This window comes from Ovis canadensis, chromosome 13 (assembly GCF_042477335.2).
Source record: "Ovis canadensis isolate MfBH-ARS-UI-01 breed Bighorn chromosome 13, ARS-UI_OviCan_v2, whole genome shotgun sequence".
Classification (NCBI taxonomy): domain Eukaryota; kingdom Metazoa; phylum Chordata; class Mammalia; order Artiodactyla; family Bovidae; genus Ovis; species Ovis canadensis.
In genome coordinates this window covers 54,780,306-54,794,114 of record NC_091257.1, presented here as the reverse complement: position 1 = coordinate 54,794,114, position 13,809 = coordinate 54,780,306, and the positions used below count along the sequence as shown (strand labels likewise).

At 46.8% G+C, this 13,809-nt stretch overlaps 1 protein-coding gene across 1 annotated transcript in view; it reads right to left on the bottom strand.

Moving 5' to 3' along the window:
* Positions 1-1,575: 1,575 nt before the first annotated feature.
* Positions 1,576-13,809, bottom strand: part of CFAP61 (cilia and flagella associated protein 61) — a 249,520-nt gene continuing 237,286 nt past the window's right edge. The window contains exons 26-27 of the mRNA XM_069547844.1: positions 6,342-6,432; positions 1,576-2,036 (exon numbers count right to left, since the gene is read on the bottom strand). Of these exons, the coding sequence (XP_069403945.1) occupies positions 1,836-2,036; positions 6,342-6,432 (292 nt within the window). The 3' untranslated portion in view covers positions 1,576-1,835. The remainder of the gene's footprint in view (positions 2,037-6,341; positions 6,433-13,809) is intronic.

The following is a 13,809-nucleotide window of genomic DNA, read 5'->3' as shown; positions in this document are numbered from 1 at the left end:
TACACTTTGTAGACTAAATTATATTCATTTTCAGACCTGCCATGATATTTATAGGGGCCCAAGATTTGAAAAGGCAGCAGAGAAAAACTTAACCATCAAATTATGCATGGTTTGACATTAAGGTTGCCACTGTCATATAGGGTCACTTTTGTGTGATTAGAAGCTTTTTAATGGTAGTACTTGGTCACAGAAATCATCACCAGTTATCCTCTGTTGTTCTGTTCATCTCCACCCAAGGTCCCAGGGCCTGTCACAGAAACTCACTCCAGTTTGCTGATGACTTTGATCCAGGGCCTCTCAGAGGAAGGGGAAAGGGGGGAAAGAAAGAGTTTCTTGAGCTAACTCATTCACAGGCCCTGAAACATGGTTCCATGTGTGTTGGGCTTGTAGTTTGAAGAGGGGACTAGTATTAACTGTTCCCCATATGAATAGCACAGTTTACACCATATGGTGGGCACTGGGACCCCTCCCCTGAACGACCCCTGCCCTTGTGTAAAACATATTTGTGCAGGAATTAATGGAGTTTGTTGCTTGCTTTTGCCTGCTTTAGAAAAATCAGAGTCTGGTGTTCCAGAACCATTTTATTTTTTGAGAGGTACTAGTTTATTAATCGGAAAAGGCATTGGCACCCCACTCCAGTACTCTTGTCTGGAAACTCCCATGGATGGAGGAGCTTGGTAGGCTGCAGTCCACGATGGGGTGGCAACCCACTCCAGTGTTCTTGCCTGGAAAATCCCAGGGACAGGGGAGCCTGGTGGGCTGCCGTCTATGGGGTTGCACAGAGTCGGACACAACTGAAGCGACTTAGCAGCAGTTTATTAATGGGGGATAATTCTGTAATGACTTACCCTCCAAGTAGCTGTGCCCTCCAAGTAGCTGTGTAGTCATTACAATTGCTCCAACTTTTGCTAAATGTTAACATAAATACAAAAAAAAAAAAAAGAATGAAAACTGAAAGCCAGTTTTAACCTCTGCTGGCCAAAAATTCAGACACAAATGATGTCATACTATCTGCTTAAAAGATATCCAAATAAACAAAATGTCTTACCTGTTGTTCCTGAATCCATGTGTTTTCTGGAAGGCATTTAATGTGCTTTATTTACGAGAAAGTGGGCTACTGACCCACATTACAGGTAACGGGTACCAGAGGGCCCCAGTGCCAAGCAACAGCACTGAGAGTCAAAGGGAGTGACCCAGATTAACTTCCCACTACTGTTTTTTAATCTAAAACGTGTGCGAGAACCTGGGTTGATCTGCCAGTTTTTTGGGTGCATTTATGCGCCTAATCTGCAACGGGAAGTAGAAATGTAATATACTGGTCATGAGAGCAGGCCCCTCGTTTCAAAACTCCCTGTAAACTTGTCTATGCAACCAGTTCTGATGTTGGATTATAGAGATAATTTCTCTGCGTCTGTATTCCTAATTTTCCATCCTGGGTATAGGATTTTCTTTTATCACCCACCTGACCAGGTAAACATGTAAAGGACTAACAGCATTGGCGGCAGGGCTTTTCAGGAAATCAAACAGAAACATGCCCAAGGTTTTTAAAAATAAATAAATAAATAAATAAACAAGTTTTGCATACTAACGGTCTCATTTTATTGCTAAACTGGGTTATTCTGGCCAGGAACACGCCTGGTGTGGGTAAAGCTTCTCCGTGCCCCAGAATCGAGTCGCACCGCCGTGCGCCACCTACTGGGACGATAGGAAACTACAGGCATCTGGTGGCCGCAGAAAAGGACGGTGCCCGGCCGTCCAGCCAGGTTTCCCGCTTCTATGGAGCACTTCCCGAAACGACACTCGTGGAAACGATCACGTGGAGGCGGTGGCCGCTGCTAAATGATGCCCGGCCACGCGTACATGGGCAGGTGGTAATGATTGTAGTGCAGGTAGTCAAGGATGCTCTTCTCCACCAGAGGCCTGTAGATGGTTTCCTGGAAAACTCTTTTGAGGTAATTCCTGGGCTTCTCTGGGAGGTTGATTTCCTCATCTTCGATCTGACGGGCTAACTCTTCCATAGAAGGAAGGTTTTCATCCTGGAAAATACAGTGAGGTGGCAGATACTGATATTACTTGGGCTGAGTGCCACAATATTGTTTTTTTTTTTTAGGTTAAAAAAAATAATTAAACTGTGGCAAAACACACAGCATAAAATTTACCACTTTATTTTTAAGTGTCTGACTCAGAGGTAAAAAGGACCTTCATGTGGTCATGCAGCCATCAGCACTGTCCATCTCGGTGTGGTATGTGCGAGTGAAGTGGCTTCAGTCGTGTCGGACTCTGTGTGACCCCATGGACTGAAGCCCTCCAGGCTCCTCTGTCCATGGGATTTTCCAGGCAAGAATACTGGAGTGGGTTGCCATGCCCTCCTCCAGAGGATATTCCCCAGCTAGGGATTGAACCCGCGTCTCTTATAGCTCCTGCATTGGCTTTTTTTTTTTTTTTTTTAACCACTAGCGCCACCTGGGAAGCCCTAGAATAATTAAGTTAGCTCTCCCTTACCAGAGTGGGTTGCCATTCCCTTCTCATTCTCCCAAGTTGTCACTCCTAACCATTTACTGCCCATCCCAGGGTCTTTCGTTGAGGCATGCAAACTCTTAGCTGCAGCATGTGGGATCTAGATCCCTGACCAGGGATCAAACCCAAGCCCCCTATATTGTGAACACAGAGTCTTAGCCACTGGACCACCAAGGAGGTCCCCACCCTTCTGCTTTCTCTATGATTTGACTTTAGACATTTCATGTAAATGGAATCAAACACTAGTTCTCTTTTTGTGACTGGCTTAGTTCTCATACCATAATGTCTTAGAGTTCAGCAAGCATAGTAATTTTAAGCTGTTAATTTCAGATAAAAATAATCTGTAGATCAGGCTTGTTTTAAAAATAAGAAAGGTGGTGATTAAACATTTTTAGTTGAAAACTCCTAGATGGTTTACTTTATAGTTCCCAAACAATGGGATTTTTTTAAACCTATACTAAATTCTTAGTAAAGGCAAATTTTATTGCTATCTTTAAAGGTGTGGGGCTCAGAGAGAATAAAGTTATTTGCAGTTGAGAATCACACACTGTGCATATTTATAACATAGTAGAGATTTCCCCAACATTTTATTATAAAAGGATTCAGACGTAGAGGCAAGTTGACAGAGTGATGAACTTGGCACTCAGATACACACTATCTGGTTTCTGTGGTTACCATACTTGCTTCATCACCTATCTGCCCGTCTATAGGAGGATTGTTGAATAAAGCACTTCATTCATAAAATAAAAATAACTTTAAAAGGGACTTCTCTGGCAATTCAGTGGTTAAGACTCAGGGCTTCCAATGCAGGGGGCATGGGTTTCCCTAGTGGGGGTCTAAGATCCCACATACTGTAGGGGCAGTAAAGCCAAAAGAAAAAGCACTTCGCTGAGATTTGAGCTGTGTGCTTTCTGAATACTCCAGGAATTGCAAATTACCCTAAAGGAAGATGGGCTTTGATGATGTGTTTATTTGACCTTCTAACAATTCTTTTTTATTTTTAACAGCAAAAAAAGTGGATAACTTGCAGAGTTCTATTGGATCATTAATTTATCAATAGTAAGAACTTATAGGTAGAAAAATAGATTCAAACTATATGGAGACATGCAGTACTTATCACTTAGTTATATAAGTGAGACACTCCCAGGTGTGGGGATTATACACACATCACTTGGAAGAACCGTCTGTGCGAGGCCAGGACCCCAAATCAGATCAACAAAGATGGGAGAGAGAAAGAATGGCAAGTGATACCCAGAAGTAAATATTAGAGGCGCTGAGACATTTGAGTGCCCGAGCACATAGAGCTGAGGTTGGCTCTTTTTTCCTTAATTTTCCAGATATCAAATATAACGAATACACAAAAATTAGAGGAGACTTGGGGCTCATGCTGTAGGATGCTGTTCTAACTTTGGGGTGAAAAAGTGAAGTCAAGTAAAGTTGCTCAGTTGTGTCCGACTCTTTGAGACCCCATGGACTATACAGTCCATGGAATTCTCCAGGCCAGAATACTGGAGTGGGTAGCCTTTCCCTTCTCCAGGGCATCTTCCCAACCCAGGAATCGAACCAGGGTCTCCTGAATTGCAGGTGGATTCTTTACCAACTGAGCTACCAGGGAAGCCCAACATTGGGGTAATGGTGTAAAGTCACAAACTGTAAACTCATTTTTTGTGCATTTGCCTCTCCTGTGTGCCCTTTCTCAGGGTGACTAGCTACCCCCCCAACATGTTCATCTGTGAGCAGCTCACCTCACAGTGCCCCCCAGGGAACACATGATCTCGTGTGCCTGGCTCCTTTCAGTTAACTCAGTGTTTTGAGGTTTATCCACTTGTTAGAATGTATCAGCATTTCATTTCTTTTATGGCAGAGTACGTTCCATCATACGCAGAGACCACGTGTGTTTATCCACAGGTCCCGTGATGGACATTTGGGTTCTTCCTTCTGTTTTGTAATTCTGAATAGTGATGCCATGAACCTTCATATACAAGCATTTGTTTGAATACTGATTTTCAGTTCTTTGGGGGTATATACCTAGGAGTGCAGTGGCTAGGACATACAGTCATTCTGTTTATAAGTTTTTAGGAGCCATCAAACCATTTCTTCATAGCAATTGCATAGTATTTTTACATTCCCACTAGCAATGTGTGAGAGTTTCAATTTTGCCACATCCTTGCCAACACTCATTTCCTCTTTTTTTTTTTTAATTGTAGCCATCCTAGTAGATGTGAAGTGATATCTCATCGTGACCCTGGTTTTTGCATTTCCCTGATTAATGATGTTAACATTGGGTTTACTTTGGCCCTTAATTTTACTCCATTGATCTCTATGTCTGTTCTTATATAAGTACCATACTACCTTGGTTACCACTGATTTGTATTAAGTTTTGAAATTGCAAAGTGTGTGTCCATCAACTTTTTTAAAGTTTCTCAAATTTAATTTTGAGTCTTTTGCATTTCCATATGAACTTTAGGACTGGCCTTTCCATTTCTAAAAAAAGAAATGGGGATTTTTATAGGCTTGTACACACTCTGTAGGTCACTTTGCATAGTAGTCCTGTCTTAACAATCTTTTTAAACTTTTAAACTTGGCACTTTGGTGTTTAAATTTTTTACTTTATATTGGAGTATAGTTGGTTTATAATGCTGTGTTAGTTTCAGGTGTACAGCAAAGTGAATCAGTTTGATATATAGATATTCTTTTTCAGATTCTTTTCTCATTTTGGTTTTTGTTGTTTAGTCGCTAAGTCATGTCCGACTCTTTTGCGACCCTATGGACTGTAGCCTGCCAGGCTCCTCTGTCCATGGGATTTTCCAGGCAAGAATAGTGGAGTGGGTTGCCATTTCCTTCTCCAGGGAGTCTTCCTGACCCAGGGATAGAACTACCGTCTCCTGTGTTGGCAGCCTACACCCTGGGGACCCAAGAAGAGGTGACACAGAGACACAGGACCTGCTCTTTAGACAGTCAGACCACTCAGCCAAGCCCCAGCCCTTGTCTGAGTAAACCAATGAAGCATCTAGAATGGGTACTTGACCGCACATGTAAATTCCCCACAACTCTGGTAAGGACTACAGGTGTTGAAAAAAAAATCAAGTTTCATAAATATTTTACTATTTACATGGCAGAGTCAAATTTCTTGCCAAGTACAGAGTCTGTGCAGTACGCAGCCTCACTTGCAGCTAATCACGAATTGCTTGGAGAAAGAAGTTTCAGTTTTAAAAGGAGCGTGTTTAGGGGCTTCCCTGACTCTCTAGTGGTTAAGATTCTCTGCTTCCACTGCAGAGTGCATGGGTTCGATCCCTGGTGGGGGAACTAAGATCCCATATGCCACACAACACGGCCAAAGTGAATTTAAAAAAAAAAGACACCAACATTTGCGAAAAACTAAGTAAGTAAATAAAACATAAGAGGAGTGCATCTGGACACCTGTTGACTTCCCTTGACACCTTCAGAACAACATGTGCACACAAATGGTTAACAGTCAGCTGGCAGATGTGGACAGAAACCATACGAACGCAGACTTCATGCTCGGGGACCAGGCGGCACAGCCCACCACCTGCTTTCAGCCCTCACTGTCAGCTGGGAATGAAAGTACAGGTACTTGTAAAAGAGGAAAAGAAACCTGCCTCGCGTCAGAGATTTGAATAACCCACTTGCCCTGAAATATATCACCATCTATGTTTACCGACTCCACAGTTTGTTTAAGTGAAGGACAGTTGGTTTTCAAAGTGAAACCATAACGTGAGAATGTAGGGAAAAGTCTAAATGATCAACAGCTTGTAACTCCTAATTTGCAAGGAATAACTCACATATCCATTAATCACGCTTACCTCCTTGGAGGATAAGATTTGGTGTAACGCTTTCCGGAGATCAATAAAACGATCGTGAAAGAGGGCCATGCACCACGGCTCTGTGAAGTAGCTGACGAGGGAAGAAAAAGGTTCAGTTAGTTGGAAACCCTCTCATTACCACTAATAAAGTATTTACCTGCTTTTTTTTTTTTTTTTTGCCTTTATAAATTACAGTTCTGGCTCTTTTGTAATCATTTGCTCACGAAATGCCTCGCGGAACAGCATGGCCAATCAATTTTGTAAATGGATGTCCCTGATGTAAGGCCGGCTTCCATAATTACATTTTAAGTGGTTTAGTTTGGAGCCAGGGCAAGACCCAGTGAAGAATCCTGATTTTATCAGAATTTAAAAGCCTGAAGACTTGTAAAGAACGGTGTCTCTATTATCTGCCCCCGTTTGAGAAAAACAGATTGCAGGATTAACTGAACTGCTGCATAAACAAATTAAATTTGGGGAGACAATAACACAAATGTTGTTCATCATTACGGTTTCTGGATTAATAATGACCAGAAAAACAGGCCACCTCGGTGTTGCCACACGGCCTTCATGCAACTGCACAGACGCCTAATTGAATCTCTCTTCTGAGAGTGGTTCCGCTGGCGGCCCTCTTTGCTAACTTGGCCCTGAAAAACTATCTGAACAAATGCTTTCTTGCGAGGGGGTCAGCATGGCCATCCTTTATTCACAGGGGATTGTCGCAGGTTTGCCGCATTCTTTGGAAGAACCAAGAACCTCTACTGGTATTTGAACTCTTACTTACTCTTCATGCTCAGTGTCTCAGAATAGGAAACGTCTTCAGGGTCAGGCAGGCCCACTGGGGTGACCTGGGCTCCACTGGCATTCCTGGGAGAGTTAGTGGACATCAGGTGTGTGCCCAGGGGAAGAGAAACTGGTGCCTACATGCAGATGAGCACTTTCTGTTTTTTTCTGATATTTAAAAAAAAAAATGTTTATTTGGCTGCATCGGGACTTGGCTGCTGCGTGGGAGAGCTGTGTTGCGTCATGTGGGATCCTTCATTGCAGCGCGTGGACCCTCACTCTGTAGGTGAGTTTGCCCTGCAGCATGTGGAATCTTCGTTCCCCAACCATGGGTTGCACCCGCACCCCCTACATTGCAAGGCGGATTTTAAACCATGGAACCACCAGGGAAGTCCCTGTTATCTGCAACTTGACATTAATTCTTGGGAAGGACATAATGAGCCCAGGGACACCACGGCACTAAAGGACCAGGGCAGTGTCAAGCCCGTGTAGGACCAGCCTGGCTCTCAGCTACACTGCTTGGGACCTATCACCTGTTTGCTTGTCCAGAATACGACCTAATTTCATGCTAACCCACCTACTTTGTGGTTCAGGTCATATATTCATCCAACTATGAATTCCACTAATATTGACTCCATGCCCATTCTGTGCCCAGCACTGTTCTGGGTACTCGGGAAACAGCAGGGACCAACACAGACAAACATCCCTGCTACTGAGGAGCTTATATCCAACCGATAAATAGGTCCATGTTCAACATGCAAGGGAAAACTGCTTAGGAGGATACATAAATCAAGTGAGGGTGGGAGACATCAGAGCAAGGCTCGCTCCTAAGACAGTGATTTAGCCAGCAAGCCCGAGGGACAGGGAGTGAGCCACCTGGGACTCAGGGGAAAGAAGCTTCCAGGAACAGCAGGTGCAAAGACCAGGAGGCAGGCGTGTGCCCAGCCCTTAAGGAGGTGGGTGGAGATAAGCAGAGTGGGATGGGGGCAGGAGCTGAGCTCAGGAAGGTGATGGGCAGGAAGGATGCTCCTGGAGGCAGGGGTCCACTCAGCTGTGCTATGTAATTGATCCACGGCCACCTAGCTCAGCACCCGTGTGCAACAGGCGTCTCACAGATGTTCACGGAACTAAGGAAGGAACAATGAATGCAGCCCTAGTGGTTAAGAACCCACCTGCCAATGCAGGTTAGACGTAAGAGACACAGGTTTGATCCCTGAGTCAGGAAGATCACCTGGAGGACAGCACAGCAACCCACTGCAGTACTCTTGCTGAGAATCCCACGGACAGAAGAGCCTGGCAAGCTGGTCGCATAGATTCCGACACGACTGAAGCAACTTGGCACGCAAGTGCAAATTGCACACAGCGTGGTATACACTCCACACTGCCTAGTCCTGATGAGTCTTTCATTAATATAAAGTTCTACTCAATAAGTAGGTGGCAAAACTCTGCAAAGTGTCCCAAGATGGGCAGTCGTGCAAAGGAGCAAGCCTCACAGGGACAGGGGGAGAGCTGTGGGTGAGCCCAGGCTCAAAGGGCGGTCAGCCTGAGTCCTGGGGTGCAGAGGGAGGGCCAGGGGTTCCAGAGGGCGCTCATGCAAACCTGCTCAGTGCTGTGACTGACTCAAGGCCTCTGAATCCTGAATGAATGGAATCAATGGAGGTTCTGCCTGGAGTTCTGGGCCCCCACAAACTCAGGCTGACATCCAACACCTGTCTGATTCCTGGAGCAAAGGCACTGATGTAGAGCCGGCCACCTGGGTAGCTATCAGCTCAGCCGGGTGATGCTTTGACACATCTCAGATGGTTGCTTCATGGACCAAAGCATCAGTGATGCCCAAGTGCGTACACTTAAGCACAGCTTTGCCAGGATGGTCCCTCCCTCTTAGGTCTCAGCAGCTTCTAGAAAAGCTTCAGGGAATCGTAAACTCACAAATCTCAAAACTACTATGCGTGTGTGCTAAGTCATTTCAGTTGTGTCTGACTCTGTGACCCCCATGGACTGTAACCCATCAGGCTCCTCTGTCCATGAGGTTCTCCAGGCAAGAATACTGGAGTGGGTCGCCATGCTCACCTCCAGGGGATCTTCCTGACCCAGGGATTGAACCCAGGTCTCTTATATCTCCTGCATTGGCAGGTGGGTTCTTTGCCACTGAGCCATCAGGGAAGCCCCTAAAATGCCTGGGTTAGAATCGAATGGGTGCTTTTAAGTTTGTTGCCACCTTTCCCGCATAGCTGAGATGTCACCTCCTCGCCCCGTATGCATTTCCATGGTAGCATCAGAGTTCCTAGCCACTTGGTTTCGGGGTTTGCAGCCACAGCCTTCTGCTGCACAGAAGAAGCTACCTTCCTGGTGTCTGCTGCTGCTGCTGCTGCTAAGTCGCTTCAGTCGTGTCCGACTCTGTGCGACCCCATAAACGGCAGCCCATCAGGCTCCCCCATCCCTGGGATTCTCCAGGCAAGAACACTGGAGTGGGTTGCCATTTCCTTCTCCAATGCATGAAAGTGAAAAGTGAAAGTGAAGTCGCTCAGTCGTGTCCGACCCTCAGCGACCCCATGGACTGCAGCCTTCCAGGCTCCTCCCTCCTCCGTCCATGGGATTTTCCAGGCAAGAGTACTGGAGAAGCTACCTTCCTGGTGTCAGCACAGCTCTACTTCAACTGCCCAGGTGCCACTTGGGTGCATCCCCACTCGGCACCCTCATCCCCCCAGCCTCTGTGTTACCTCTTGGACCCTTTGTCATTTGCTTCCAAGAGTGGACTCTTGGGAAACCCACTTCTCTTAGAATGAATGCAGCCTTCCACCTCACCTGGAGGCCCGTCATCTAATGCCCAGGTCTCCGTCACTTCATCCGTGAGGCTGAGCACAGAGGCCTAGGGAGCCTTAACCCTCTGAAAGGGATCAAGCTGGTCTGCATGGAGACTCGGGGTGGAAGAGGAAGCTGAGATTCCTGCAGGTTTCCTGCTGCTGCTTTGGAGCTCACGGCCCCTCAGATGGCCTCCAGCAGCAGTGGGACCTGGCAATTCAACAACCGCTATGCTCCTGACAACCTGCCCAGCAGTTTGCAGACTCAGGAGACCGAAGTTGCTGTCCTTTCAGTTTCGTACCACTGCCTCTTGGGGTCAAGCACTTGAGGATCTTGTCCAGAAGGTGATAATCTCTGCAACCAGCTGTTGGCTGCCCGTGTTCCCAGGGTTCGTCTAGTTTAAAACTAAACCAACCAGCTGTCATTGACAGCTCCTTCTCAGTTTGACTGCAGCTTCAGTGGTGCCACTTACAAGGAGGTGACAAAGTGCTAGCACCCACGCCAGGGAGCTGCGCATCACCACGGAGCGTGTGGGCATGTTGTCTTAACTGTCGTGGCAGGCGGCACCCGTCAGAGTCACAGGGGAACTAGAGTTCTGGAAAAGCCACAACCCACTGCCTTTCCCAACCAACTGCGGGCTGTGGGGCTCCTAGGCATCCTCCCTTCACCCAAGGTGGGGGCTCCAGCTGTGGGCTGGGGGGGTGCTGACCGGAGGTAGCAGAGTCAGGGCACCTCCTGGGGGGCCGCGTCCAGTTCAGACTTCTCCCAGCTTCAAAGCTGAGCTCACACTGCCCACTGCTCTGCTGTCTTCTCCCTGCGGAGAGGGTCTCAGACTCCCTCAAGACATCTCCCACCTCGGCCCTCCTGCCTGTGGGCAGCCCCGAGGACCCATATCCACGTCTTCACCTCCTCCGGTGCCATCCACGCTCAAGTCCACATACAACTTCTCTGTGGAGCTGACTCAGGGATTGAGGTTTCCACCCACTTCAGTGCATGGAGCACTCCTGACGTTGCAGGAAAGTGCCCCAGGGTGTGTCTTGACCTCTAATGCAAGGTGGGCAGCGTGCCCCACGGTGTCCAGCACAGGCTGGCCCTCAGGGGCACTGAAGAAGCGGGTGAGGACACCTGGGACTGCTTCTCCCCTCACCCCCTCCACGGAGCACTTCTGCACTTGCTGCAGTGACCCCGTTTAGGGTGGGTGAGAGCGGGCGTTTAGAGAGGCACAGACCCCCGGGGGGTCCTCAAAACCAGCCTAGAAATATGGCAGCAGCCTTCGCCCTAAAAATCAGAAAAACTTTGAATTTAACCTCAAAGGATGAGGACATTGAGTCAAACAATCATCGTTTGATATCAGGATGTTAGAAAGAAATTTTATTTTATGAACTTGTAAATCTAGTTTTCCTCCCCAACTGAATGACCTTTGTGCTTCAGTTTCTTTCCTTCTCTGTAGAAAGGGGAGGGGCTTCTGGGAATCCTTGCCAAGGCTGGCTGGAGTCGGGGTGCCGTCTGCATTAATGACCCCAAGAGCTATGGCATTAGTGCTAGGCTTTGGGGAAATGTATACTTCTAAGAACAATGTGAATTTTTTAAAAATAGAGGGACTTCCCTGATGGTCCACTGGCTAAGGCTCCAAGCTCCCAATGTAGAGGGCCCAGGTTTGATCACTGGTCAGGGAACCAGATGCCATATGCCACAAGTTAACCATCTCGCATGCCACAGCTAAGACTCGGTGCAACCAAATAAAAGAAATAATTTTTAAAGTTCAAAGAAATAAAATATAGCAACTTCTTTCCCAATTTACAATCAAAAAGGGAAGACTAACAGGACTACTGAGTCACCTTCATGGTTGGTGGCCTCAAAGTCTTCAGGAGACCCTGCTGGGTAAGAGCAGGGCTATACCACGGCTTCTAATTGGCTATGCAGATTGGGGTTCCCACATCACTAAATGCATTTTCAAGCATCTGTGCAAAAAACCTTACACAAATTCTCCAGGGCCCAAACAGAGCACATGACAGTCTCTGTTCACTTGGCAAACGGTTGTCCTGGTTTATTGCGGGGAGACTTAAATTCTCCATCGCTTTTGCAAATGATCCACTTTTTCCCAGAAGGCCCAGGAAAGGTCAGCCCGTGGAACTGAATTAACCATTCTGGTCGATGTGGTCCAATCATTAAGGAATTGATCAGACTTCTCCAGAGCTCAACCTCATCTGGTCATTCAACCTCATGGATCGACACAGTCACATCATCGGGGTGGGAACCTGGTAACCAGCCCGGCCACTGGGAAGGGGAAAAGACGGACTCAGCGGACTCAGCCCCAAGGCCGGGGCCCTTCATCAGTAGTAGGGAAGGAGAGCTGCAGAAGAGCAAGGCCCACCTGGAAATGCCCAACTACATACCGCTGCGAAAAGGAGGGAGCGGGCAGAGAAGAAGTATACTTCTCTCTCCAAGATCCCTCCCCCCCCCCCCTTTTTTTTTTAATGAAAAGCATTCTAATTTTATCTTAGTGTGATAATAGTCAATTTTTGCTTTGGGACCTGATAAGAGGGTTCCCAGCTGCTACTCACTCACATCCAGAAGTTTATTTGAGCCAGAAACTCGCTTAAGCGTTGCCTTTTCTCCTGGGGGTCAGGGGGCCCACAGGCCTTCCCGGGAGTGTGACGTTCTCATGGAACATCTCCTGATGTTCTCTAAGGTGCTGTCCCTTTCCTGTGTGGACAGCACCTTAGACTCAGGGTGGGGACAGATAATTCTCCTTCTACAAGGAGGTTGGGGGTGCTGGGGGCTGCCTCAGCCCTCTCATGGACACTCCACACACAGAAGGAAGGAAGTGCAAACAGACAACCCCGGGGCCAGGCGTGACCTGGAAAGGTGAATGACTGGTCCCCTGCCCCAAAGGGCACACACTGTGGTAGATGTGTGGGGGTGTGTGGGGGGATACCGGGGTTGGGACGGAGAGCCAAGTGAGCCATCTGCATCCTTCCGGTCACTGCATTTCCACGTCCCCTCCTCTTAGGCAAGTGTTTGCCAAACTTCAGCCTCTAGGAAACCCATCAGTTTTCACATAGTCTGAATTATTCATTTTTTCAAAAATGACCCTTGGATTGATTTGCTTTTTTTTTTTTTAAACAGAAAGAATGTCCACTGTCTTGTTCTAAGCAAGCATGCCTGTGAAAGCACGGGTGTGACATGAACCTTACACTTCTTGTCTTATTCTTATTGAAATGACTCCCTCTTTAGTCACATGTGCCTCTATTGCCTAAAGCACCTTGCCTGCTGCCAGGGATGCTGTTTTTTTCTTACTCGATGGTGGAGGCACCTCATTTGGGGACACAAACTCACAGACACTGTGCTGAACAGTTCCTGTGCATTATCTCCTGCCACTGTGAATCCAGTCCTCTAAAGCGGGGCTTGCTGGCTCGTTTTACAGGTGAGGAAATAGATTCGGAGAGGTTAAGTGACCTAGTGTCACACAGCTAACAAGTGGCTGAACTGCGTCTTAATCATTATTCTGCTTGATCTGACAGTTTCAGCTCTAAACAACTGCACAAATCATTTCCTGAGTCTTTCTAGCAACTTTCTGAATCACCCCAGTTTCCCTAGTATCCCCTGCATTAGGCAGATGGAGTTTGTTTGCAGTTATAAATATATTCAAATTAATCCTGGCTTTAAAAAGGCATAACTGTACTTTTTTCATATAAAGAAAGTCTAGGTGAGGTGTTCAGGGCTGACATGATGTTTCCTTAGAAATCAGATCACAGCAGCAACCATAGGGCCGTTGACCTCATGGAGCAAAATGACTTCTGAGTTCCAGTCATCATAGACATGTTCTTGGATGGAAAAAGGAAAAATGAGGGTCCGTCTTCTTTATTTTAGAAAGCATTCCTAG